General features: G+C 38.2%; 1 protein-coding gene across 4 annotated transcripts in view; it reads right to left on the reverse strand.

Moving 5' to 3' along the window:
• The window catches only part of NALCN (sodium leak channel, non-selective), a 289,974-nt gene that overhangs the window by 115,261 nt on the left and 147,140 nt on the right, over positions 1 to 27,573 (reverse strand). For all 4 annotated transcript variants that reach the window (XM_042929986.1, XM_042930009.1, XM_042930002.1 and 1 more), the window contains 2 exons: positions 14,934 to 15,071; positions 1,211 to 1,285 (listed from right to left, as the gene is read on the reverse strand). In XM_042929986.1, the coding sequence (XP_042785920.1) occupies positions 1,211 to 1,285; positions 14,934 to 15,071 (213 nt within the window). The remainder of the gene's footprint in view (positions 1 to 1,210; positions 1,286 to 14,933; positions 15,072 to 27,573) is intronic.

Raw genomic sequence — 27,573 nt, forward strand, 5'->3', positions numbered from 1 at the left:
TATATACAATGGAATATTACTTAGGTACAAAAATGGATGAGATCTTGCCATTTGTGACAATATGGATGCAGCTAGAGGGTATTATGCTAAGTGAAATAAGTCATACAGGGAAAGACAAATACCATATGATTTCACTTATAAGCAGAAGCTAAAAAACAAAACAAATGAACAAACAAAAAAACCCCAGAAATAGATTCATAAATACAGAGAACAAACTGGTGGTTGCTGGGGCGGGGGGGGAGGGCAAAGTTAATAAAGGAGATTTAGAGGTACAAACTTCCTGTTATAAAATAAATAAGCCATGAAGATAAAAGTAGAGCATAGGGAATATGTTCAATAATATTGTAATAACTTTGTATGGTGACAGATGGTAACTACACTTGTGGTGAGCATTGCATAATATATAGAATTGTTGAACCACTTTGTTGCACACCTGAAACGAATACAACATTGTATGCCAACTATATTGCAATAAAAAAGAATATCTTGTCCACTGACCTTCACTCACACCAACTCTACTTTTCAAAGGGTCTCTACTCTTTGATAGAACCATATGTGTATGCCAAGCATCTTCCATGTAACAGAAACTAGGAGAATGGTCCATCATGCCTGTCATCTTTCTGCCATCAGCCATATAACCTTCACACATTTTTATTTACATTTTTGGGGTATGATTATCAATGCCATAACCTCCAATCTGTTTTCATACATAACTGGGCACACAGTTGATCATTTATTCTATTCCATTTCTTATAATGACTATGGGCACCAAGACTAAATTCTCTTTTAGTGTCTAGAGGTCAGGCAAGTTGATGCTTAATATTTTTATGATGATGTTCAAGAGTATTACACACAATTATGCAAAATGGCAATCTGGCCCTGAAGCATTTCATTCTCAAACAACCTTTATGTGATGACAGAAGGGGAACAGTCACCAGTCCAATTTCCTATACTATGTGCATCTTACTTTTACTCAAAAGAGTAATTTAAAAATATTCCTAGGATAATTCTAGAGCCAAGAAAACTTTTTTTTTTGTGGATAATGGATAAAAGTCAAACACAAGAAAATTCTGCCAACATAGACTGCCTTAATTTATTAAACTATTTTTCTTACTTTGAAGCTAGCTCTATTTATAACATTATCTGTAAGCACATATTTTACCCTTATTTTTTTAATTCAGAGTTAAAGAATTCCCCATACATTACTTACTTGTTTAAGCTTCTTAAGATCTTCATCAAGTTCTAAGTTGTCCAAAATAACAGCAACAAACAAACTCAGGAGGATCTATAAAATGGTTAAATAACAATGAAAAAACCCACATGCCGTAAGTATCAAAATACTATATATATATATATATATATATATATATATATATATATATATGCTATAGAATTTCTGCCTAAAAAATACACTATATAGAATGCATTAAATGAAAAATGAACATGTAGTTGTGAAGCACTGCATAAGAATTTTAAGGTATTTATCATGAATATGTTAAAGGCAATGCATATGCTAACTGAAATAATATAAAATATTATTTTGTTTTATGAAACCAATTTAAAATGGAAATTGAGAATTATTTTTTTATAACTCAACAGTCCCACTTCTGAGACTATATCCAAGGAAATAATTTGGAGTATTAATAAAAAGCTTTATATACAAAGGTGCTTGACAGACAGATAATACAATTATACAGGTCTCTATTACAAAAATCACACAACCATTAAAAATTCCCATTGTGGTAGCTGGTCTCTAAGAGGACCCCCTGATGTTCACACTCTTGTGAGCCTCCTCCCAAGCTGAATATGGTTGGTCTATTGAATATGTTACGGAAATGATTGTGTGCGATTTATTAATAAGACCAGGTGATGAAAGACATTGTGGGTTTCAGTTTACTCTTTGTTGGATCACTCACTCTGGTGGAAGCCAGGTACCATGTTATGAGGACACACAAGCAGCCTAAAGAGGTCCATGTGGTGATAAACTGAAGCCTCCCACCATGTGAGTGATCCATCTTGGAAACTGGTCCTCCAGCTCTTGTCAAGTTGTTCAACTGCAGCCCCATCAACATCTTGACTCCAAACTCATGAGACATTCCGAGCTAGAATCACTCAGTTCAGCCTGTTCCAGATTCCTGACCCATAGAAAAAGTGAGAAATAAATGTTTATTGCTGTAAGCTCTTAAATTGTTCATAACTTATTATACAGCAATAAATAACTAATGCACTCATGAATTTTAATAGTATTGAAAAAATGCTCACATTACAACATTAAATAACAGTATACATGGTAGAAGTGCAACAAGAAACAAAGAAGAACAATAGAGAAAATGCCAGAAGGAGGCACTTTAGAGATGTTAATGATGCCTGCTTTTGTGAAAAACAGTCTTTCCCCTTTTCTTTGTATTTCACCACATTGCACAAACTTAAAAAAAAAGCATATGCTTCTTTTTTGGAATGGGTAATTAAAGTAAAAGAAAGCAACAAAAAAGTAGAATTTTTAAAAATATTTAATATTTAGTCCCTTTTCAAGTTTGAATTCTCTAAAGTTCCACATTCATTTGATAATCTTTTTCATCCCTAATTTATGTTCCTCCTTTCAATTTCCCTCTTAAGAAATTATTCCCATCTGTTAATATTGGAGGGTTAAGCAAGAAGGTAAAAAAGTTAAGGCAATTCAGTCATGACTTTTAAGTACCAGAGAGATTTATTATGCAAAATTTAATAGCTAGCTCTTTTCCAAGTTCCATGGGTATATAACAAGGAGAAAAAAGCTTCCAAATATTATTAAATTTTGACAGTGTATGCTTGGCTTGGGAGAAGTGCCAATATATTTCTGTTTAAAAGCCATGTCCTTTGGGATCCTACCAGAACTTAAAGAAGATACAGAATCATCTAGATGACAGATTTTTACTGATGTCACCATGTCTGCCACACCATGGGCATCTGGGCACAGATATATTAGTCTTTCTCTAACCAGACATTATTCTCAACAGGACCATTCATAGTTCCCTTGAAGTGTAGTCCCCTTGCCTGACCTTGATATTCTCATCAACAGCAATATCAGAGGAGGAATCTACCTTTCCCTACAATCTCACTCCAAATTCAGAGATGTCCACCAGAGGGTCTCCTGCCTCGAGGAAGTGCCATCCTTCACCATTTCTATTTCTCATCGGGCACTTATGCAGGCGCTGCTGGGTCTAATTTAACCAGTTTTCCTATCTCCCCACTAAAGGACAAACACGAATCTAAAAAGAAAACAAATTTCCTCCATGATAAAAGTGACTGTTCTCCTTCCTTTTCTTAGAGCATTTCCTTTAGAAAACATGACTTTGTAGATTCTTCGCATCCCCCTTTGATGTATACACAGCACTTATTTTACAACCCAAGAATGGTTTTCTTGGGAGGGGGGTGACCTTTTTGATATATAAACACTAGCCAAACAGCACCCTATCTATCATTCCCTTCTCCCTTCTTCTGGGGCAGGGCAGGGGGGCGGGGAGCGATGGGAGTGTCACTTAGCAACCTGGCTCCACATTCCAAAAGTACCTACTTGTCTTGAAGAGATGAGAAGTTTTCTTTTTCTTCTAGATAAAGGTAATTAGCTACCACAGATGGCCACCCCAATTACCAGGTGAATTTAGGGGGAACTCTATTTAATAAATGATCCTGTCAAGTCTTCTTATGTGAGGCCTAACTATTTTCATCTTGAGAACACAGATGTAATATATATACAAGGTGAAATTGCTTTGTCTTTGTGGTCTCTTTAGTGGGTTGCCTGTGATGCCCACTGCCGTCTGGCTTAGTGATTATTCAATAATAAAACTGTTTTCTTTCTCATCTACCTTGATGGAGATGTTTTCTGGGTTGGCAGGATATTTTATTTTTAATGATTTTCCTAACACCAGACAGATGGCAGGCTACTTAAGGACAGTGAGGTTATGTTATTCGATTAAATTCGACAAGCAGTTGATTGGGCTCCATCGATGTGTCAGACACTGCCTGGTCAGGAATATAAATATGATATTGAGCTCACTGCTATGAGGTTCACAGTTCAACTGGGTTGCTGTAGGTGGGCGGCCTGGGAGAAAGAGCACTGTGGTGGGAGACCTCAGTTAGCGACCAGACACTGAGTTTCAGGGCCCTTGTCTGTGAAATATTATGGATAAAACAACAAAAGCTCAACGAATTGCAGCTATCGCTTTTTCTGTTTAATCTTCTCCCAACAACCCTGTGGTTTGGTGCAGCCTGTATGAAAGTATACAGTCATAAACTTAGATATGCAAAAACTAAAATCATTTTCTTGATATTTCTACACATGAATTGAATTTAGTCCATAAACCCTCCATTTGTGCTGATGGCTGAAAGCTGCATCTTGCTATATCAATTCAATTTAGTCTTTCAAAACTCAGTTACATTTGAATAAATATTCCTTTTGTTGGCCGAAGGTCAATGATGTGCTTCTCATCAGGTCTGGTCCACTGTGGCCATGTGGCCTGTCCTCTGTCCACCTTCAGGGACAGTGATAGTGCTTGTTTTGGGGGCCTCTGCTGAATTGGTCACCACCTCAGCTCCTGCAGCTCCTACTAAGATCTGAATCTCAGTGACACCCCTTGTGTTAGTTTCCTAGGGCTGCTGTAATGAGTTGTACAAGCTTAGTGGCTGGAAACAACATAAGTGTATTCTATGATTGTTCTGGAGGCCATTGTCCAAAATCAGGTTGTCAGCAGGAACACGCTCCCTCTAGAGACTCCAGGGGAGGGTGAACCTTGCCTTCCATCTTCCAGTGGTGCCAGGTGCTAGTTAGCTTGTGATGGCATCACTCCAGCCTCCACCTCTGTCTTCATGTGGTCTTCTCTTTCTTCCTGTGTCTTGTCCTTATTTTGTTTCTCGTAGGGACATTTGTCATTGGATTTAGGACTCACCTGGATAATCTAGGATGTCTCATGTCAAGAACCTTAATTTAATTACATCTGCAAAGGCCCTTTTTCCAAATAAGGCCAAACTCACAGGTCTGGGAGTCAGGACGTGGATGTATCTTTTTGGGGGTCTCCATTTATGCCCTTCTACTCTCCATCTAGTCTCCAGCTTGGGACATTGCTCTTACACTAATGCTGTTCCTATGCACTGGCTCTCAACTCTCAGGAAAGCTGAGAAGTTCTTCCATTCCAGGTGGGAACAGAGAGAGATTTGTTTCTGAGGCTCTCTCAGGCCTCCCCTCTCTTCCCAGAACTTCCCAGACCTCCAACTCTGTGCAGGCCACCCCCTGTCCATGTAGGACCTCCAGCAAGGCTACCTCTTGCCAAGTTCTGGTGAGAAGTGGGGGCCAAGTCATGGATGCTGAACACGCCCAGGTTGGCACCACTACTGCTGCTGCCCCTGAGTGTGGCCGCCGCCCTCTGCTGCACCCCCCTGCTTCCCTCAAGCTCCATCCTGGAAAATGTCATTCCTTGTCAGAAAGGAGGAATGTGAAGCAAAGTTGGAACAGGGGTTGAGAGTGAGGCTCATACCAATGTGAAGACTGAGGACCAGAAACTAAGCCCAATCAGAGTATCACACATTTAGTTCTGTGCCATCTGAGCATTTAGATTTCTGAGAGCTGATCTGGGACAATAGGCCTCGGTGTGTCTTCTGAGTGCTACTTATTTAAGATTGTGAGACACTGATAGGGTCCAACCCTGTGCTACTAAGATATCAAGATACTAAGGAGAAAAGATGATTTTGGCAGGAAGAGAATTATGAGAACGTATTTCCAGGTGGCATGAGCAAAGACAAGGCCTTGGGAACATGTGGCTTATTAGGGGCCAGGTGAGCAGTTAAGTATCACAGAGCACTGCCACCAGAGGCCAGAGAGGTAGGATGGAGGGGTGGCAGTTGGCCCAAATGCCACCAAGGGAGGCTGGGAGGTTGGCAGGTATGAGAGGGAGGCTGTAATAATCACTAAGTGATGACATTTGCTTCCTCTCTGTTAAATTTGTCCTCCCAAATGTAATTTTTAATGCATAATGTAGTTATTTTAAATTGGTTCACTGAAACAGTAACTACACAGCATAAAGTACAGTTTGACAAAGGGCTATTAAATATATAAGGTTTTGGAGCGCCTGGGTGGCTCAGTCGGTTGGGTGTCTGACTTTGGCTCAGGTCATGATCTCATGGTTTGTGGGTTCGAGCCCCGCGTTGGGCTCTGTGCTGACAGCTCGGAGCCTAGAGCCTGCTTCGGATTCTGTGTCTCCCTCTCTCTCTGCCCCTCCCCCACTTGGGCTCTGTCTCTCTCTCGCTCTCTCAAAAATAAATAAAATGTAAAAAAAAAAAAATTAAATATATAAGGTTTCCCATGTAGCTGGGAGTTTGGCTTTCAAGGTAGAGAGAAGGCAAGACTCCAAAAGGAAAAGCTTTGGCTTTGCTAGCAAACTCGATGAAAGGGCTCTGAGGATTGAAAGGCCCACGCCCACAGGACGAAGCAGCTGGGAGGGGTTTGGACAACAAATTCAAGAATAATATAAAAGAAAGTTGAAAGCTTGCTTTCAACTGTCATGAAACCTAAGTTCATTCAACAAATATCTTTGTTTAGGTGTTGCTGCTTAATTAACCTGACAACATGATGGCGCATGCAGAATCTGTATTGAAAAATCTGTGTGGAGCTCTCATATCCTCCCCAAACTCCACTTGGATACGGACTTTTAGCCTGGTCCTTGTTGCCAGGCACTGTGATAAGGTGGCACCTTGGCACTTAGAGTGAGAGGTGACCGACGACGTCTGGCTTTGATTGCCTGTTTGGAATGGAAACAGAAGGTGCAGGAGAGGCAGGGCTGAGCTGTGGCCGATTGCAAGGAGGTGAGAATTACTTTGTGGTTCTTTTCTCAGACTCGACTAAGGTGGCAATAACCACTGTGATAAAGAAATAGAAGTGAAGGGAGGGTGGCAGCTCGGCTCCTGTTTTATTTAATTCACGTTGTCAGTGAGACACTCTTTTCCTACAGACCCGGTGCTGTGCACAGTTGGGCTGAGTGGGATGCTGATCTGGTGTAGGCTATTCCAAAACCCCAACCCCTCCACTGCCCTGACAAAGTCATAGGATTGGGGGACAAATCCTAGTTCTGAAAGCAAGAACCGTTCCCAGTTCTCCCAGTTTCCTTTTGCACTTTTTTGTTCTGTTTTTATAGAAAGCTGAGGTGATGCTTATAGGAATCTGAACCCATTACATTGACGTCTGAATCTTATTTTCAGTCAGTGTTTACCCACAGGCGCCACATGTGCTGTGCCAAAGGGTTTTCCGTAGCCAATATGTGTGAATCACAGGTGTATATTAAAATGTTATTGCTAGAATAAATAGGTTTTTTACAGGGACTCACCACATTGATTCACAAGAGCTTCCTCATTTCCGTGGAACGCTTTTACCTTTACACTTGGCCAGTTCTAAATTATGCAATTAACCTGCTCTGCTTGATTTACTTTTTTTTTAATATTTGGATTTACATAATACTTGAATTTATAATGTGGCACAGAATACTACATCACAATTTTTCTGAATGATGTACTTTCAGGGGCAAAAGAGGCTAATGGTCTATCCTTTCATTTTCTCTTGAGCTTTGTTAGGGCACACATATACTTTCAACACAGTGGTATTTAATTTGTTCAATGCTTTAGAAAAATAAGTTCATCTGTATATTTTTGGGCATTGGCTACTAGTCACTTTTTAAGAGAGCTATATAACTTTCCATTATATTAATAAGCAACACAAGTCTTTGTTCTACTATGTAATATACAACTGATGTAATACATGTACGTCCTTATTTATGAGCAATACTGATACACTACAAATCACCAATTTCAATGAAAAAGTGTAGAATAACTATTAAAATATCACAGGTACCAAATTCTTCTAGTTTGCTCAAGATATTTTTAGCACTGAGAATATATTTAGTGGGGAAAATGCCATATTAAATCTCTGGGGGGCCATCCAATCTCGTTCCTAGAATTTTTATGAATGACATACCAACATACTAGTGAGATTTTTGAACTTCTAGCTTAGTGGATTTCAAAGCACCCATTTCTGGGTTCAATATGGCTCCTGTTCCAGTGTCTTAACAGGTGTTCAGCTACCATTAAATCCTATGGCCTCTCTATCCTTCTCTAACTGCTGTTCTCACTCCTTACATTGTACTGAAAGAGCCAGATTCTCCTGAGCTAAGGGTTTACTAGGTATTTGCTATGGTTTAAGTTTTATACATTCAACCATAGACAATTAATCTGTTTTCCTTCCTTTTACCCAGAACACATTTTAGCACAATTTGACAAATTATGGAAGCAGGTGTGTTCCCCAGTATCGTTATTGCCTCCAGTTTTCTTGTGACAAGACCATTTTGCCCAGCACAACAAGGTTCTCCTCTACCGAAGACTCGACTTTTGGGTCAGCATGACTCAGACTACTGAAAGTCATGGTTTATTTTGAAAGAGGGTGGCCTTACCATTTTTTGAGTGGGTTTTCTTGGCTGAGAATGTCTACCTCTATTTTGCATTTTCTCTAACTCTGCATATAGTCCTGTCCTTGTCCTCCAAATCTTCCCCGTTCCCTTCCTACTTCTTCAAAGTTAACTTGTACTACTTTCTTTTCCTTCTGATGCAGCTTAACAATAGCCCATTAGCTGAAATGTCACCTTTAGTTTTATTTCTCTCTCTACAATGAGCTTTATTAATAATTCCTTTTTAAAAATTATTTTCGAGCATACAACAGGACTACAGCAGGCACCTGGTCAACACCCCATAATCCCGTGTTTTTCTTTTTCCTTTTTACCATTTAGAATCACACTATCCTAAGTTGTCTCACAAGCTGTGTTGGAAACAATCTCGTTTTTCACACAGGTCAACAAAAAGTCAAATGCAATCAGAGCAATGTAAAATGGGGTATGCTCAACACAGATGCACTTTTAAATGAATTCTATAAAATCAAGTTATTTAATTTACACTTTGGAATGCCATTTTTGTTAGCAAAATATGACTATTCTCAGAAAACTGCCACTACAGAAGCAAAATCAAGAGATTGCTGTGTTAATTTAAGCACTTCAAAGGTAACAAAAAGACTATCCACAATGAACGCTTAATTACATTTTCTCTCTTTCAGTATTCACATCACAGGGCTTTCCTTTGAAACAATAATAAAGGGAAAAACACTGAGCAAAAAAAAAAAAAATAGAGTCTTTCAACTGGGTAAGTCTTCAATAGTCCTTATCGCCTAATCATTGGCAAAAGTGGGGGGTGGGGGGGGGGAGACGAATTTCACAAGCACTGGGCAAACCGCAATCAGTCAGGACAGAAATACAGAATAAATACCTGGTGGATGAGAGAGACATTTTAAAGAGACAATAGATAATGGTTATGAATATGCATTTGCTATACACTTAAGCTTGATTTTCATTGTGGGCTGACAAATTGGTGCCCCCAGGGGGCGATGGAATAGCCTGCTGTTTTTTATTCCAGAACAAACTGCAGCCAAACATTTTTTTTTCTTATTTTGCTGCCTGGCATATGCCTGTCCTTGAAAAGACTAAATCAGGGACTCCCTGGCTTGTGCAGCACGACTTGGCCAGTGTGGATAAAAAACAAATCAGAGCTTGTATATTTATGTGGACTTTTTTTTTTTTTTTCATTTGGATTAAAATGCTTTGTAGTATTTTGCAAAAATAAGCATACAATTTAAGAAAAATGCTCATTTTAATTAAGTTCAAGCCTAAAGACAGGCTTATGGAATGGAGATTTTAACTTGTGTTTGGATTTTAAGGGGATGTGATGCATATTTAACACAGGCCTAGGGCCTCCATCCACATATTTTATCTGTCAATCCACAGACTGTCTCCAGCTGTTTTACTGCCAATATTTTAACTATTTCAGATCAGGTAGGGCTGGAATGAACAGGAATCAGAAGTATTATGTGGGCCCTAATAGAAGGCAAGCCACAGCCTTTTCTCACTTGCATCAGTAGGTCTTAAATCACAGGTTTTATTTGTTTGTTGGTTGGCTGGTTGGTCTGTGTTTACTTGTCCTACTTCTGTACTAGGTATAGGCTCAAAAAGGGGAGGGATTGAGCTCTTTGCCAAGCTGGCCAGGATGTAGGTTAGTACTTAGACATAGCAGTTGAGATTCAGGAAAACTGGGCTAAAGCAGATTGGGCTAACATTGTAGAGCCTGTCATAGTGACTGTGGGTTGGAGGATGTCCAGAGAAGCAGAGCAACTGCTGATCACGTTTTAGGCAAAATCTCAAGTGAACTGGCAAAGTGACTTTGGTCCCAAGACTTTTTGGGTAGTATAGTATGAAAGGGACACTCAGATTTCATGTCTTGTGGAGTGCCTTCTTTCACTGAATTAATTAGCTCTCATTAAAAAAAAATCATTTATAGGGGCGCCTGGGAGGCTTGGTCGGTTAAGTGTCCGACTTTTGGTTTCGGCCAGATCATGATCTTGTGGTTCATGGGTTCAAACTCCACACTGGAGCTCCATGCTGACAGTGCAGAGCCTGCTTGGGATTCTCTCTCTCTTTCTCTGTCTCTGTCTCTGTCTATGTCTCTCTAGCTTGCTCTGTCTCTCTCAAGATAAATAAACTTAAAAAAATTAAAAACATTAAAAAAAATTTATAAATTTAAAAAATCTGAGTAGTTGTCCTTTTGGCTTTAGATTTCATAATCAGAGAACCCAACCAAATATCTCAAAGCTTAAAACACTTCATATAAATCTGGTCAAGAAAAACCAATTTGAGTTTTCTTGCAGCAGTGTATTTTATCTGGCTCACACTATATACAAGCAGTACGTTAAGATTCCTTAAAGACCAGAAATTTAAAACAATTAGAAGACAGAGGAGAATATTTTTCCTACATCAGGGTGGGAAAGAATTTCCTAAGCATGAGTCCAGAATAAATATTGACCATAAGTGAAAAACGGATGGTTTTGACCATGTCAAAATATAATGTCAAAAGCCATCAGAGACAAATTGAAATAACAAAATGCTGCCTAACAGAGGAAATTTGCAACTCCTACAGCAGTCACGGGACTACTATCCCACAGGATATGTAGTACTCCGACAAATGCATTCTAAAAAGACCAACTAGCTTTTAGAAAAACAGGTAAAGCTTACAATATGATTGGGTGAGTCACAAAGATGGCCAGTAAGCATATGAAGAAGTGCTCCCTTATCAACAACTACTGAAATGCAAAAATGCAAGCTAAAGGCCAAGTGATACTACCATCCAACTCATCAGACTGTCATAATCTTAAGCCTAACCACGTCAACTATACATGAGGAAGGAAGAACATGGGGTTCTCAACTGCGGCACTTGGGAGGGTGAGCTACTACTCAGCAAGTGTCAGGTCCCTACAGTGAATATTTTAGGTTTTGAGGGCCGAGAGGCAACACTGATGATGTTCTATGCGTACTTATATAGTAATTTTAAAATGCACAAACCACTCCTGTGCATTGCTCAAGGGCTGTATAAATAAAGCCTGTGGACCAGATTTGATATATGGGCTTGCAGACCCATGCTATAGAGCCATCTGGACAGGATCCAGGATCTGGAGTTCTACTTTCTGGCATATAACCTAGAGAAACACTCACACAAGTGGACACAATGTACACATGTATTAGTTGCAACATTGTGAGGGCAAAACATTGGAATACAACTTAAATATCCACCAGAAAGGACTGATAAACAAATATGACAGTCAGTCATATTCCATATATTCATGATTATATATACTAATGAACTTTATGTACATTAGGATAAAAAGATTTCAAAAACAGTATTTGGGGAATGTGTGTGGAGTTTGATCCCATTTACCCTGAAAATTGCTGCTACTAATGATCTTAAGGAGGGAAACAATGATCAAATATGACTTGGCCTCAGCGTGCTATGTGGCCATAGCAGTGAGAAAAGTGTACAGGGACATGCGTCCCAGGGACATCCATCAGGGCACTGGAGCATAGCTTCTCAACTGGAAAATTAATATAAATCTTAAAAACTAATGGTATAAACTGTTTGTAGGTTATAACCTTAAATTTAAAACATTACATATTTTTGATGGATACATATATATGTGGGAAACTACTTCATTTCATTGATTTTTAGACACACGTTTATTTTTACATTTCAACAGTCTAAATAAAACTGGCATGCAACTTATCTATGTGTGTTTGGTTTAATTGTTGTTTCTTGTTAATGTTAGCCAAAATAAGAGTCTTCCTATAGTTAATAGCATGTTAAATTCAGTAAAATATGATTTAAAACTGGACGATAGATTCATACCAAATACATCCCAGTCATTATCTGGGAGACATGGTGCGGCAGAAGAAGGAAACATTAAAGCAGAGAAGGACTCGGTCTAGGAATGGGCATCAATGATGCTTTAAATTGATCAGTAATACTTTACTTCTGTAAATTAAAAGCACCTGAACATATTAAATGTTTAGCCTTTACAAATGTATAGCTTTAAATGCACACAACATCTTATTTAAACTCAGTGTTGGTGATAGCTGTGATCACCCTCTTATCCCATGGCTAATACATCCCCCAAAATACAGCTCCCATGTAGATGGCATCTTGGAAAGTAGGTATGTGGGGCATCGTTACCCTCATTTTCAGATACAACGCAACAGAGAGGTAAAAGAAGTCTGATTCTTCCCAAGTCACACATCCAGTGACCAGTGGAGCTAAAAGTTGAATCTAGACTTCGAAGGTTGTACTTTCTCACCTGATTTACCAAAATGCCCTAATTGCTTTACAGATTTGAGAAAGATAATGAATAAAAGAAGAAACTGTTTCAATTTATAGTTTTAACTTAGAACCACTTTTTGAAAATCACAATGGAAAAATTATAATAAATACTTTGGGCAGATACTTCAAGCAGCAGAGTTACATATGGGTTTTCCAGATGTGCTCTGTGGATTCCCAGGGGTGCAGGTGAACCTCGGAAGTCCTTGGAAGTGCCTCAGTGTTCCACTGTTGATGGTATGTTTTTGGTCCCATAAGGAAAATTCAGACTGCCCAAGAAGTCTACATACAAGATTTAGTATTTTATTTCATTATCTCAGTGATCTTAGTACTTAGTGATCTCTGTAGTTCAATTTTTGAAAAAAAATTGGTTTGGTATAAACAGTTTACTAGGCCGAATCATTTTTCTTCTTGCTTTCGTATTGTGTGAGACTTTCACTAAAGGATCAAATTTGTGTGAAACATCTGCCATGAGGATAGCAAACAAATGTATTGTTTTAATAGAAGAACAATTAGATTATTACTATACATAGATGATTTCAATCATATCTATCCTACCTTTAACTATGATCAATAGTCTCCAAGCTATTCCACAGTTATACAGGAACTTAAACAGAGTAGGTACTTAATAAACATTAGTTGAATTGACAAATGGGTGTGTGGATGGATGAATGAATGGATGGATGGATGAATGAGATAGACTTAAAGGTCCCAGAAGACAGGATGCAAAGCCCTCAGGGCCAATGTCATGAGGCGCAGGCGGATTTGGCTCTGGAAACCAGGCCTCCATTCCTTCTGCAGAAGGTTCTTTCCTTTTGTGCATATTTTAAAAGTCACCCCAAGTAAAAAATGCCAAAACTATTTCTATGTGGTTCTACAGTTTGAACCTAAAACGTTACACCATGTAACAATGTATCCCTATACACTTTTTGACCTATTTGCTCCCTTTCGAAAGAAAGGTTCTGCCTATAGCAAATGCAACCTTGAACACATCTAGTTTCTGAAGCACCTGTTTAGTTCACATTTAGAATTGGAAGGAATCTTAGTGCCCATTTGTAATTTGTCTTATTTTAGTGACTCTTGGAGAGAGGCTTGATTCCAGGAAGACATTTTCAGTGATAATGCTAAACTTCACAATCGTAGGAAATAACAACGTAGCTGCCTGACCACAGGCTATGAGACCAGGAAGACATGGGAACGTCCTGGGTCTAGCATTTACACTGTACATGATGTTGGGTGTGTTACTTAACTCCTCTGAGCCTCAGTTTCATCATCTGTAAAGTGGGAACACTGCCTACCTTGGTTGTTCCAAACATTAGGAATGAAATTATGAAACGTTCTGCTTTTTAGCAACAGCAGGGCTTTTTGTTTTTTGTTTTTTTAATTTCATGTGTTTCTGATAAAGGATAACATTTTGGGTCCTTACACTAGAACTTTTAACATAATAGAGCTTAAGTTTGCTTCTTAAGTATACACACATTTATTATAAGGGGATGTACTTTGGCCATTAGAAAGACCTGAGAATTATATCCCTTACTATGTCAAGGCCATATTTCACAACTTTTTCCTTTCTGTTTCATGCACATGCATTGAAAAGAAAATTCTCCTTGTGTGATAGAAGTCAATTTTTCCCGGGTTTTGGTATTTTGTTTTCATGATGCTTTTTGCAATATTTGTGACTCTATGTTTTAATTTTTCCCATGTGTTTCTTTCAGCCACACAGCCCAGAAACACAGAGCTGACTTCTAACTGCACCCTAGGGTCAAGGTCTTCAGTTTAATCTCAGCTTTGGAATGGAAGCAGTGAAACTGAAGAGAGTGTCCCCACCTGATAAATAACAATAATAGCAGCAGCAATAATAATGACATAGTTCTGGGAACACTTAGAGATGGTTAACCATGTACTTGAATATCGGATTTCCATTATGTTTTATCTCGTGTTCCCTCAGGCAGACACTGGCGTATAGGATGGAGCCCTCCTCTTACTCAAATTTGGAATCTAGTTCCTCAAGCAGTTGGAGTCATAGAAATTTAGACTGGAAGAGACCTCATGTGGCCGGACTACTCTACACTGGTTCTCTGACTCTCGTTTTGACATTGAAAAGAGGCCACAGAAACCGGTTGATGCTTACCCCACTACGGTACTAAGATATAATTGACAAGAAATGCTAAACTCACCAGAGTGGCAAAGAGGTGATAGAGAATGAAATAGATGGCTACCACAGGTGCCCACATGTGTCCCACAGCATTTAGGGTTTGGTCCATTACGTCTACCCATCCTTCCTGGGTGAGGATCTGGAACATGGACATAAACGCCTATGGAGGAAGAGAATAGAGGCATTAAACACCAGCTCAGGCTTGCATGCAGTTTAAAACTAGTTTGTGGTGTTTGAGGACTTCGATCTCAATATTATTGATTTTTATCTGATTGATTGGGAGAACAGCCTTAATTCCACAGAGGGGAAAGAGCTGAGAATTAAAGATCCTTAAAGCCTGATATCTAACTATTCAGTGTGGAAAACTAAAATAATCACCCTGAATTATTATTAATAATAATTACCCTGAATTAATATTAGCCTTGTTGGTGGTAAGTACTGTTGAGAAAATAAAATAAAATAAAAAGACATCTTTTTATTTGACTTTCTTTTTTTTCCTCTAAGCAAGCTAACGAGTTGCTTAACATTTCCTGCAAATAACTGTATTTTTTTTCTGTTGCTAAGTGCAACTTATTTTTATAGCGAATTGCATTTGATTGTCTACAGGCATATGAGAATAATAGCCTTGATTTTACTTTTATAGTACCCATCCATCAAATTATTTCAGTTATATTAAAAACACAAGACTCATTAAAAAAGAAACATTTCTAAATGGTATTACCATACCAAGAGACTTAATAAAGACAAACATATTTTCTTGATTTTATTTATTATTTTCAGGGTGCATACCCAAGACCATGAAAGAGGCCAAGACCTAAATAAATAAAAAAAATGAATAAATAAATAAAATAGAGCATTCCAACAAAATCTAGCCACGCTAAAAGACTCATACTTAGTCTGCAAAGACTTTGGCTAGTTCTATTCTTACAAGTTTTTCTTATTAAATATATGATTATATGTACATCTCTGACTCGTGTATCTTACATACATTAGTGAACAATAAATGCTTCTTTTTTTTTTAAAGTTTTTTTTTAACGTTTATTTATTTTTGAGACAGGGAGAGACAGAGCATGAATGGGGGAGGGTCAGAGAGAGGGAGACACAGAATCTGAAACAGGCTCCAGGCTCTGAGTTGTCAGCACAGAGCCCGACGCGGGGCTCGAACTCACAGACCGCGAGATCATGACCTGAGCCGAAGTCGGCCGCTTAACCGACTGAGCCATCCAGGCGCCCCAATAAATGCTTCTTAATGAGGATTTATTATGATGATGATGTCTGGAGACAGTGACAATTGTAATCCAGTGACTCTTTAAAAATGTCTTTATTTTTTTTTTTTTTTTATTTTTTTTTATTTTTTTTATTTTTTTTATTTTTTAATATATGAAATTTACTGTCAAATTGGTTTCCATACAACACCCAGTGCTCATCCCAAAAGGTGCCCTCCTCAATACCCATCACCCACCCTGCCCTCCCTCCCACCCCCCATCAACCCTCAGTTTGTTCTCAGTTAAAAATGTCTTTATAGGCTTTAGTACAATGAAGATGTAACTTGGATTCTCAGATTCCAAGAAATAAGGTCCAGGATAATACAAAGATGGACAGGCCCAAGATAAAAAGCCCTGTTACACCGATAGGATCTTAGAGACAAAAATGAACCCTACAGAAAATCTACTCTGCCCTTTTTTTTTTTTTTTAGAAGATAAGGAAAATGAGGCTTAAAGATGATTGGTGATTAGCTCAAAGTCACTCTATTAATGTGTGGCAGTAACAAGTACCACTGAGTCATTATGACTCCAAAGTAAGTTCTTTTCCAAGCATTGCAGTCCATGTTCAGTGAGGTCTTGAATCTACTAGTTTCCAGGCTGCACCCCACACAGTACACACTCTTAGCAGTTTCCTTTCCTAGGGACACTTAAATTTTAACTGTTTTAGAAGTACGACATTCAATGCCCAGCACATAGCAGACCCATTTGAACAAAGGAGCAATTAATTGGTAAGTGATTCTTTTACTAGGAGATAAGTTTTTCCACCTATCCTTTGTCTATGTGTGAAACACTTAATGTCTCCTTGAGTTAATTTTTTATAACCTCATTACCTACAACGTGTTTTGTTCATGTAAGCATGAAGTAGGCTGTTACTGACGCTTGAACTCAACATCGCCAAGGACAGACAATATAATACTTTCTTTGCCAGGGCATCTAAGAGAATATTAGTCCTAACTCATCCAAAAAATGCTTCAGATTTTGCAATGCGTCACTTAACTTCTTAAGAATGCCAAAACTTATTGAGGACATTACTTTTTCCCTCTGTGTGTGTTTCTGTCACATATTTATTACATCCAAAGACAAGGAACACAAATTTCAAAGACAATTCACATTAAAAATATCAGACTGCTGTATTTTCTTCAATGAAGATGTCACCAATGTGAAAGTGTGTGTACATCCTCAAGACTCAACAGCACAAGGGGAAGAGTCAACACATCTACCAGTATAAACAGAATTTCACCCGACATGAATTCCTTTCCCCCAAAATGACAGGCCAGCTTGTGATTAAATCCAACATTTATTCTTGGTACCTAGAGACCAAAAAATGCAGGTGTACCTTTCAACTGCCTTGGGCACTAACCAAATTAATTTGTTTTCATCCACTGCATTAGCTTTCATGAATACTCAGCTATTATACATTCAGTAGATGTTCGGGAACATGGAGCAATGGGATTGTAACCTGTTGCTGGCAGATAAGCAATGTGGGCAAGAACACAGGGGTTATCTTCCACTCTTTTCAGAGTCTCAGAAGAAAAAAAAATCTCCTTTCTGCACAGCTCAGCCACCTGAAAGTGCATGTTGTAAGATGCTGTGAATTATATTTGAGAGCAATGCTTTGTTACAACGCGATTCATGTGTTTCCAGCTGCTTCCTTGAATACACCAACAAAAAGTAGCGCCATGAAATATTTCAATTATGGGCTGAAAATTAATTTGTGCCTGGCATGAAGGCTGCTATGTCAGTTTTGTCGAAATCTTATCCAGAAATTAAATCCCAACGACTGTTGGAGATGTGACTCAAGTACACTTACTTATATTTATATTGTCCATGCAATGTGTGTCCCTTGAAGAGCCTGCTTAGCGTATTTATTTAAATGTGGGTTATTAGTGGTTACTGAAGGCTTGATGTGTTGGGGACTGAGATGAGGAAGACAGTTTCTTCTATTGAGAAATTTATAATCAAGAGTAGAGAAAAAGATGAAAATGACCAACTGTAAGAAAAGGCAAAAGGGAAAACATGGTATATAAGAGAATTGTGGTAAAGCTATCATGAGCCAGTTAGAAGTATCAATGTACTCCTCTTGGGTGAGGCAAGAACTGTTTGGGGAAAATGATGGCAAGTGATTGTCATGATGAAAATGAGAAGGACTTAAATGGGGAAGAAGGGGGCCATGAACAAAGGGCTGGAGGAAGTTGTTTTCTCTGAGCTCCTTGTCTCTACTTAACGTCATTTTCTTATCCTGTTGACCTCTTGTCCCTCTTTAATAGCTTCTACCAGCTCTTTATAAATTAAGAAAATGGATCTTTTATCTGTTATATATGTTTAAAGTATTTTCCTCAATCCATTTGTGGTATTTTTGTGAACATAAATTTTACATTTCTATGTGGTCTAATTTGCTATTCTTTTATCTAAGGTAAAAAACTTCTCTCACTGGATGATTGGACGTAAATGTACCCATACTTTTATGAAGTAGTTTTAGTTTATTATGTTTAACATGCTTAACCAGAAGTCACATTTAAATCAGTTTGTATCTGGAATTTATTTTGGTATAAGAAGTGAGATAAGAATTAATCTTATTTTTTCTTTTAATAGATGATCAGCTGACTCAGCATATATAATTGAAAAAATCTATCTTTTCTTCACTAATCTGAAATAACTCTTATCATAAACTGAATACTCAGACAATTTCAGCTCTATTTCTAAATTTTTATTCTTTTCCATCAATCTATCTCACTCCAAATTGAGTGACTGTACATTCACTTTAATAATGATTAAAACAAATTAATAATTTGATTAATGAATTTAAAACATCGTAATGAATTTAAAAAGCTAGGGTTCCTAGCTGTTCCCCATAAACTTCTGTTTTCAGAATTCTTTTATTTACTTTTACGTATTAACTCCTCAAAACAGCCTCTTGTTTTATTTGTTGAGGTTACATTAATCTAAGAAAAACTAATATTCTCCAATCTCATAGAAATGTTTACCTTTCAATTTATTTTTTATTCATGATTCTGAGAAAATATTTCTACTTACATAGTTTCCACACACTTCTTAAGCTAATTAATATTACCTTTCAAAAGCTTAATCAAGGTGATGTCATATCATTAAAATACTGTATAGTAAAGAAACCTGATGATGAGTTTCTTAATGGATGATAAACTGCAGACTACAGCTGTATGCCTAAGCACACTTTTTAGTCCTAACTGGTCTTTCATGCTTGCCAGTACATTTATAATCAACAGATTGATAAACTATAAGTTGACTATAAAAATATTGTTCACTGTTGAGTCGGGTAATGCTCTCAGATCTTACTTCCTCCTCCAGGGCTCCAGTATTATGAGGTATACGGTACCAGAAGATCAATGCTCCAGGTAAATGCTCCCTTTCTCACTTTCCACTAATTGCTCAGAATCTGACTTAGTTTCATGCATTTTATTTGAATCTTTGCTTTCTTCCACAATTTTCAGTTAAGTTTAGTTTTGCTTGGTTGAGATTTTCTGATTGGTTTTGACAGATTTTGTTGGAAAAAGAAATACATACCTCCCCCCCTTCTATTTCCTATACTTTCCAAATTCTCATGAATTTTATCTATTGTTTGGAATAAATTCCACTCTTATGCTGCTGTAGATGTTCTTCCCAAAACCTTCTGTTACTCCAAAACCATTGGATTCTTGCTCTCGGATATTTTTCTTAGAGTTTTCTTATCACCTGTTTTAATGTGGACTAATTGCTTTCTAGATTTGCTCCATGGTGGTCAGAATCTTTGCTTTGAATTTTCTTCTTATTCTTTTTTAAATATAATTTATTGTCAAAATGGCTAACATACACTGTGTAAAGTGTGTTCTTGGTTTTTGGGGGTCAGTTTCCATGGTTCATTGCTTACATACAACACCCAGTGCTCATTCCAACAAATGCCCTCCTCAATGCCCATCACCCATTTTCCCCTCTCCCCCACCCCCCATCCACCCTGTTTGTTCTCTATATTTAAGAGTCTCTTACGGTTTGCTTTCCTCCCTCTCTGTTTGAAATTATTTCTCTTCCCTTCCTCCATGGTCTTCTGTTAAGTTTCTCAAGATCCACATATGAGTGAAAACATATGATATCTGTCCTTCTGAAATACAATTAACTTTCTTGTCTAGATCTTTTGTTCTATTACAGTGTCAGAAAGTGACCCCAAATCTCATGCCTGGTTGTGAGCCCTGTTTCAATGTCAGCTGGGTTTTCTTCTCTCTGCTTTGCTGTCTCAGTATGAGAAGAGGGGTTTGCAGGGACAGAAGTATTAGCTAGGCTATGGGAAGTCATGCTCGAAAGATCAGGCTTCAGGTATTTCTTCAGTTCAGTTATTCAGAAATCCTTATTGCTGCCAGAGCCCATCAGTCTCTGGTGTTCGCATCCTCAGATCATGGGCTCTTCCAGACTTCACTCTCCCAGCACTGGCTCCAGGGGAGGACAGACAGGCTGATTCTGCCATTTTGGGTTCTCTGTGAGGAGAAAGAATACAAGAGGGGCTCTTGCTCCCAGGGCTGCTTGTCCCCTTGTGGCTTCTGTTCTTTTCTCCTCATACTCTCACTATGCTAAATTTTTGTTTATCATGGGAGACAATTCATTTCTGGAAATCATGATTATTTTGCTTTCACTCTCAAGCTTTCTTTCTGTCTTGGAAAAATAAAATGGTGAGATCTAGCAGTTTCTTTTGCCTCTCGTAAAAGGGCTGGAACAAGTCACTTCTACACTGGGGGGTTTCTCGTCTTTTTTCAGGCTTGTGCATGCTTCCATGCTCAAGTCTCCTCAAACAGAAGGAGAGGAGGATGTGTTTTAAGATTTGCTTTTCCAATTTATTTTCTTCTCAATGTCTGGAAAACAGGCTTAAAGCATGAGCCTCACGAGTGAATCCTCCCTCTTTGACTCTCTCTCTCTTTCTCCCAGCTTTCCTCCCTCCTTCTTAGTAGCTGCTATTCAAAGATAATGGTATGAAACTGTGGCTTTGCCTTTGTGTGGTTGTTGCTGTATAATTTTTTCAGGCTGATAATTAACTGTTTCATTTGTTTCCTTAGGTTTTAAGGACAGAGGGTCTGTGGTTTTGCGATTTTACTCCTCAAGTCCAAACCTACAGATGTAAATAGGGGTAAACAACTTTGTTTACAAGTCCTCTAACTTTTTTTTTTTAAATGACACAATCACATGTTAAACACCACTATACAGGTCAGGCCCTGTTCATACTGAAGGTGCCTGGAGGTACTAACTGGATCGGGGATGAGCAGTTAACTAAAGAATGGCCTTTGAGGTGATCAGGAACAAACAACTCTGCTCCATCAGGGAAGAACTAAACCAATCAAAAACATCTCTAATGAACCTCTAGTGGAAGGTACAGAGAAAAATCACAATACTGGCAGTAGCATCTGGAGGTGAACAACTGAAGACAAGCTGTGCAGGTCAGTAGGAACAAGAGGGATCATTAAAAAGTCAGAGTTATGAGTATGTTGATAAAACAAGGAAGCAAACGTCTCCGAATGAACAGGAATTAAGAGGGAAAGAAAACACACTGAGTAGACATGGCAATGATATTCACCAAATGGAGAAGGAAGGTCTTGAAAATCACCAGCTCAGTGACCACCTTTTTCTAATTGGAGTGCATCACATCCCTCAGGTGTGTGGGAATAAAACAAAGGGTGGGACCAGAGCAAGGGGAGAAAGCCACAAGGCAGGATTGTGATGAGGAGAGCTGTTCCAGGGGTGATGCAGGAGAAAACACGTCTAAGCATAGAGAACAGGGTCCTGGAGTCACTGAATGTCCTGAGCACTGCAGGAGAGAGACACAAAGTTCACCACCAGCCCTTCTCAGTCTCCTTTGTTGACATCTTCTCACGTAATCTCTAAACGCTGCAGAGCCTCAGGGCTCAGTCCTCAGATTTCTTTTGTGCCTCTCAACACTTACTAACTAGTTCAACTCACTCATCCCAATGCTTTAAATACCATCTATATACTGATGGCTTCAGCCTCACATCCGGAATCGACTCTGCTTCTCCACTTGAATGTCTATCAGACAGGAATCTCGAGCATTAGATGTTCCACATCAAACCCTTCATGCTCTATTCCCCAAACCTGTTCCCTCTGTCTCCTTCCCATCTCAGGAAATATCAGCTCATTCTCCAAGTTACTCAGGCCAATGACCTCACAGACACTTTTGGTTTCTGCATCCAACCTGTGAGGAAATCTCGCTAAATCTCACCGTGGTTCTTGGTCTCAGTTCCACATTTATTCTCAATATTCCCTGATATTACTACTAACACAGCTAATAGTTTCCCTGTAAGTAGCCCTACATTTTGGAGCTATACTTTCCTGTCATAAACTGAGACAGGGGAACTTGAATAAAAATAAGACCAAAGAGGGAGGAATAAGAAAGTATTTTTATAACTTCTCTTTTGTTCCAACTAATGCCCTTGAATGTCAATCACAGATGGGGTGAACAATGTCTCCTAGACCAGGCTGCCACCAGGGCCACCAAGGGCTCATGCCACACTGTTGGTGGCAGAGATAGGTTTATCAATGACAAGACATCCTTTTCTCTCTCAAGGTCCCAGGGATCCCTTGATCTTTCTGACAGACCTACCTAGAGTTAGGTGAGACAGCAAAGCAAGGATATCACCCTATGCTGAAATAAACAGGCTACAAGTCTTTGTCCGGGCCTTGCAAAGCAGTTCATAACCCTTTCAAAAGCATATCGTGGATGCCCTTTGATAACTTGATGCCCCAGTGCATGTTTTGGGTTTTGAGTAGGTGTGAATATAAATTTAGGTCAAACAATAATTAAATATTTTTAAAAAGTAGGATGGGTAAGCACCTCAGGTTTTAGTCAACATATATCGAGCAGAATATACAGTATGATCCCATTTGTAATATACAAACTAGATGTGTTCTTGTGGGCCTCAAAATGCTTGAAAGCCTATAAAATAAACTTGGTACTCTGAGGACTGGAATGTAGAGGACAGAATGCGGAGGAAGTGGGGGGGGGGTAGATACTCAATTTGAACTTCTTAAAGTAATAGCTTTACTGAGATATATTTTGTGTACCATAAAATTCATCTTTTAAAGTCTACAATTAAGTGTTTTTAGTTTATTCACAGAGTAGTATGACATTACCTCTAATTTAAGAACAGTTCATTACCTCCCCCTCCCCTCAAAAACTATGTGCCCATGAGCAATCACTCCCCATTTCTCCCTCCTGCAGCCTTCAGAAACCACTATACTTTCTGTCTCTCTGGATTTGCCGGTTCTCAACATCTCCATCATACAATCCGTGGTCAGGGTTCATGCATGTTGTAGTATGCATCAGCACTGTATTCCCTTTATTGCCAATTGATATTTCATTATAAGGACATACCACATTTTATCTATTCATTAGTTGATGTATATTTGGGTTGTTTCCACCTTTTTGGCCATTATGAATAATGCTGCTGTGAACATCCTCATACAGGTTTTTGTGTGGACAGAAAAATTGCTTTTCACTTAACATGCCTTTTATCTTTTGTATTCAAATACATGTAAAACAGATACTCATCTTATTTTAAAAAATAGACACTTTAAAAAATTTTAAATGTGGTGAAGAATACAACCCATATTGACATACAGCTTTCATTTTACAATATAATTTGCATCTACTTTCTCTAGCTCTAGCTGGTTTCGGGAACTCTTTCTCTACAATAGATGTGCTTTCAAAATGAAATCCACTTGACAACTTATATAGTGGCTCAGCCTTTTTATTGAGAGTGTCCCTGCTGTGTCTTACTACCAGTCAGCCCTAAAATAGAAGACTTGGCTTGATGTATTCACTGAGTACAAAAGTGACACCTCCTTTGGTTTTAATTGCCTTAATTAGTCACCTACTCAATCTCCTTGTTTCTTTTTTCCCCGCTCAAATAGCAGTAATAGGTAGAGGAGTTTTATCCTCTAAAAAATCTACTAGCATCATGATCCTTTAATATTTTGTGGTATAGTTCTTTTATTTAAAACTTAACTATTCAAAACTTTAATATTTAAAATGACTTCAATCAATAGCAAATGTTAGACTTATCTCATGTTGACTGGCAAAATCATGACTGTCAAGATCAAGGTCTTATGGAGAGTTCGGGGGGGGGGGCGTGGAAAAAACCAATAAGATAACATTAAATGTACTTAAAAACCTAGAGTAAATTAAAGCTCTAAGAGCCACCACTTACTGTGGCTATACTAAGCTGCCCATAACTTCAAACTCTGTGGGTTTGAAATCTGGAGTAAAAACATAGCGCTGTAACATTAAAGCCACTGGCGGCAGCCATTTCTTTACTTCCAATTCCTCTTTAATGGTTTAGATGGAATTCGATGGTCCATCAATTCAGTTACACTTTTTCCAGTTCTCCAAACTCCGATTGTCTTTTTTGGCAAACTCTCAGGAAAAATGCCTACTCCTAGGTGAATCTGACCTTTCATGGCTGCGCTTACCCCTCCATGTGCTCTGAAGACGGGGCTTATAGCAGAGGAAGACAGGCTCCCTTGTCCCAGGCCTCCAAAGGGGCCTCAACACTGTCTGGCAAGCCCCTTCCATGTTTTTGGTGAGTCCACTACCAGCCACAAGCTTTCCCAAACTTTTTGTCATCTGTCACCTGACTAACGACATCCACTTCATCTCTGCCCTCACCCTCAAGAGATGACCTTCCTAGATGGGGGAGCTAAGAGTGTTTTTTAAATTGGAGTTGCATGAACTGAGTATAAAGACCTTGACCTTCTGTGAGCGGCAGAGCAGTGAGGCAAAGAACACCTAGCCGTCCTGATACCCATCTTCCCCAAATGCATGATAGCAGCACTCTGAAGACTGTTTTGAGAATCAAACTAAATTATGTGTGAGTACTTTATAAACATGAAAGCACCATACAAGAAATATTAATAAAAATGAAAAAATCTCTTTCAAGGAAAAACTTTAATTACCCTCATTTAAATTTCAGAGTTTCTATACAGTTTCTATGACTTAAAACTCTTTATGCCATACGTAGTATGATTCCATTTTTATAAAGCTTAATATTATATTGGATAAACTATTCATATTTTCAGAAGATATTTCCTTTTTGGGGTGCCTGGGTGGCTCAATTGGTTAAGCGACTGACTTCAGCTCAGGTCATGATCTCACAGTTTGTGAGTTCGAGCCCCGCATCGGGCTCTGTGCTGACAGCTCAGAGCCTGGAGCCTACTTCAGATTCTGTGTCTCCCCCTCTCTCTACCCCTCCCCTGCTCATGCTCTGTGTCTCTCTGTCTCTCAATAATAAATAAATGTGAAAGAAAAAAAATTTTTAATAAAGAAAAAGAAGATATTTCCTTTTAGATATATGATTTTGAAAGTGTGGTTATTTTTGATGGCATCATTTTGTTTCATCTTTGAACTAAATGATTCCCTAGAGAACCTCTATAGCTCTAAGTGTCTCTATTTTATGATCTATTAATTGGTACTAGCAGTCAATTGGAGAACTTTGTTTTCATACAGTAAAATTTCCAGCCCATTTTCCCAGACTATCTCTTACCTATAAATTACAGGAAAAGGCTGCAGTAAATGTTTTGTTCCTAATAGATCCGATAAATTACCTTCTGGTGCTGTCAATTCATCTGAGTATTTGTTGAATAAACAGTAAAAATCCTGGTGTTATCAAATGGACTGATAATAGAGAGCTAAGTAAAATAGGTGCTGTGCTCAATGTTATCACATACACTGGGATCTGAAAACAAAATGGAACAGTGGCTGGATTTTGTTGTAGGGCCCTGGTCTGGAGAGTTTAGTCACTAGCGACCTTTAAATGGTAAAGGTTTTGAAGGCGTGTCTCTCTCTCAATATATGAACTTTTTGGAATTTGAGATCTGTTGAAATCAATTCCCTTTGTTGTTAATACGAAATGAAACATTTAAAACGTTAATCTCTCTGTAAAATGATAATGCCTTATACCTTGTCATTTAGAAAGAAATAAAGTTGAAACCAGGGGTTTCAATTCTGTGACTGCCTTTTATACTGTCCCAAAAGACCAAGCAGTTCTTTGTTTTTTTTTCCAAAATGAACCCACATTATTTATTTCATTTCTATAATTCCTAAAATGTGCTTGTTGCCAAGCATTTCATTTAAATGAATAAAAAGAGAGAGGGAAAAGCCTGTTTACTGGTCAAATTTTAGACCACTATGGAAGAGTCTTACTGAATCGAGACTAAAGTAATTGGCCTTAAATGTCAAAATGAGCTTGAATGTAATTAGAAGCAGAGCAGACATCAGAACCTGATGCCTACGCCAGCAGCAAATTACTTTCAGTAGAGCCTACACTTAAATATAATTTCAGGAGTAAAAGGAAAGATGGCAGAAACTCATTTGCAAAAGCCAGCGAATCTTTTTCTAGTCCTGAAAGTGTCTGGAGGTGTATCCAAACATCTCTTTTCTTTCAAATGGCCATGCTTGGGTTCACTTTTACATATAAGACCATAAGTGACAATACAGACAAAAATCATGGATTTGTACAGTCTCCTAGGATTTCTTTCAGGGTAATTGTCCTTAAAATGACATAAGGAGAGACACTGAGTCATGACTAGCATTTTACATGGTGCTTTACAACCCCTGAAGCATTTAATCGTCCATTATGCAGAGGAACTTGAGCAATAACCCCGCGAATTACTACTGTACATATTATACCCCGTACGGAAGTGCAGGGGCCTTACATGATTAATCAAGGCCTGCAGGAAAGCAAATGGTGGGGCCAGGTATCTAGGCTGGTCTTAAAATTCCTGCTGTCCTTTTGAATATTGCAGGTAGTATAAATCTGAAGAACTAGTAATTGCTGACTTCTTTTCACAATCTAAATTACTAAAACAAACAGTATAATATTCAACTTTTATAAATTTTGAAAATTTTGTAGTATTTAAAGTTTTTACCTTCTTTGTCTTACATAGTATCGGTACATATCTAGAACCGCAAGTTAAGCTCAACTGATTAATGGAAAATAGGTATCTGTAGTATTTTCTCCTCTTTGCTAAAATAAACTCCACTCATTAACATTTTTCCACATGGAAAGGACATAATGTTTTCATTTTCATGAGAATCTAAAATTACAGAATTTTAATTTGTTTTAATAATAAAAATATGTTAATCATTTATGACTTAAATGTTAAAGTGCCCATGTTAGAAACATTTATCTTAAGGGAAAAAAAAATCAACATGAACTGACTGAACTTAAATTTTTCCCCTAACAGTCTTTCTTGAGGAGCATGATATTTTTAGTTGAAAGGTATACTTCCCACCGATTATGTTAAAATAATTTTGAAATGCAGCCATCTCGCTGACAGAACAAACAGCTGTGAAAATGAGACCTGGAGGTTTATGCAAATAGGAAACTTCTG

Source organism: Panthera leo, chromosome A1 (assembly GCF_018350215.1).
Source record: "Panthera leo isolate Ple1 chromosome A1, P.leo_Ple1_pat1.1, whole genome shotgun sequence".
NCBI classification, from domain to species: domain Eukaryota; kingdom Metazoa; phylum Chordata; class Mammalia; order Carnivora; family Felidae; genus Panthera; species Panthera leo.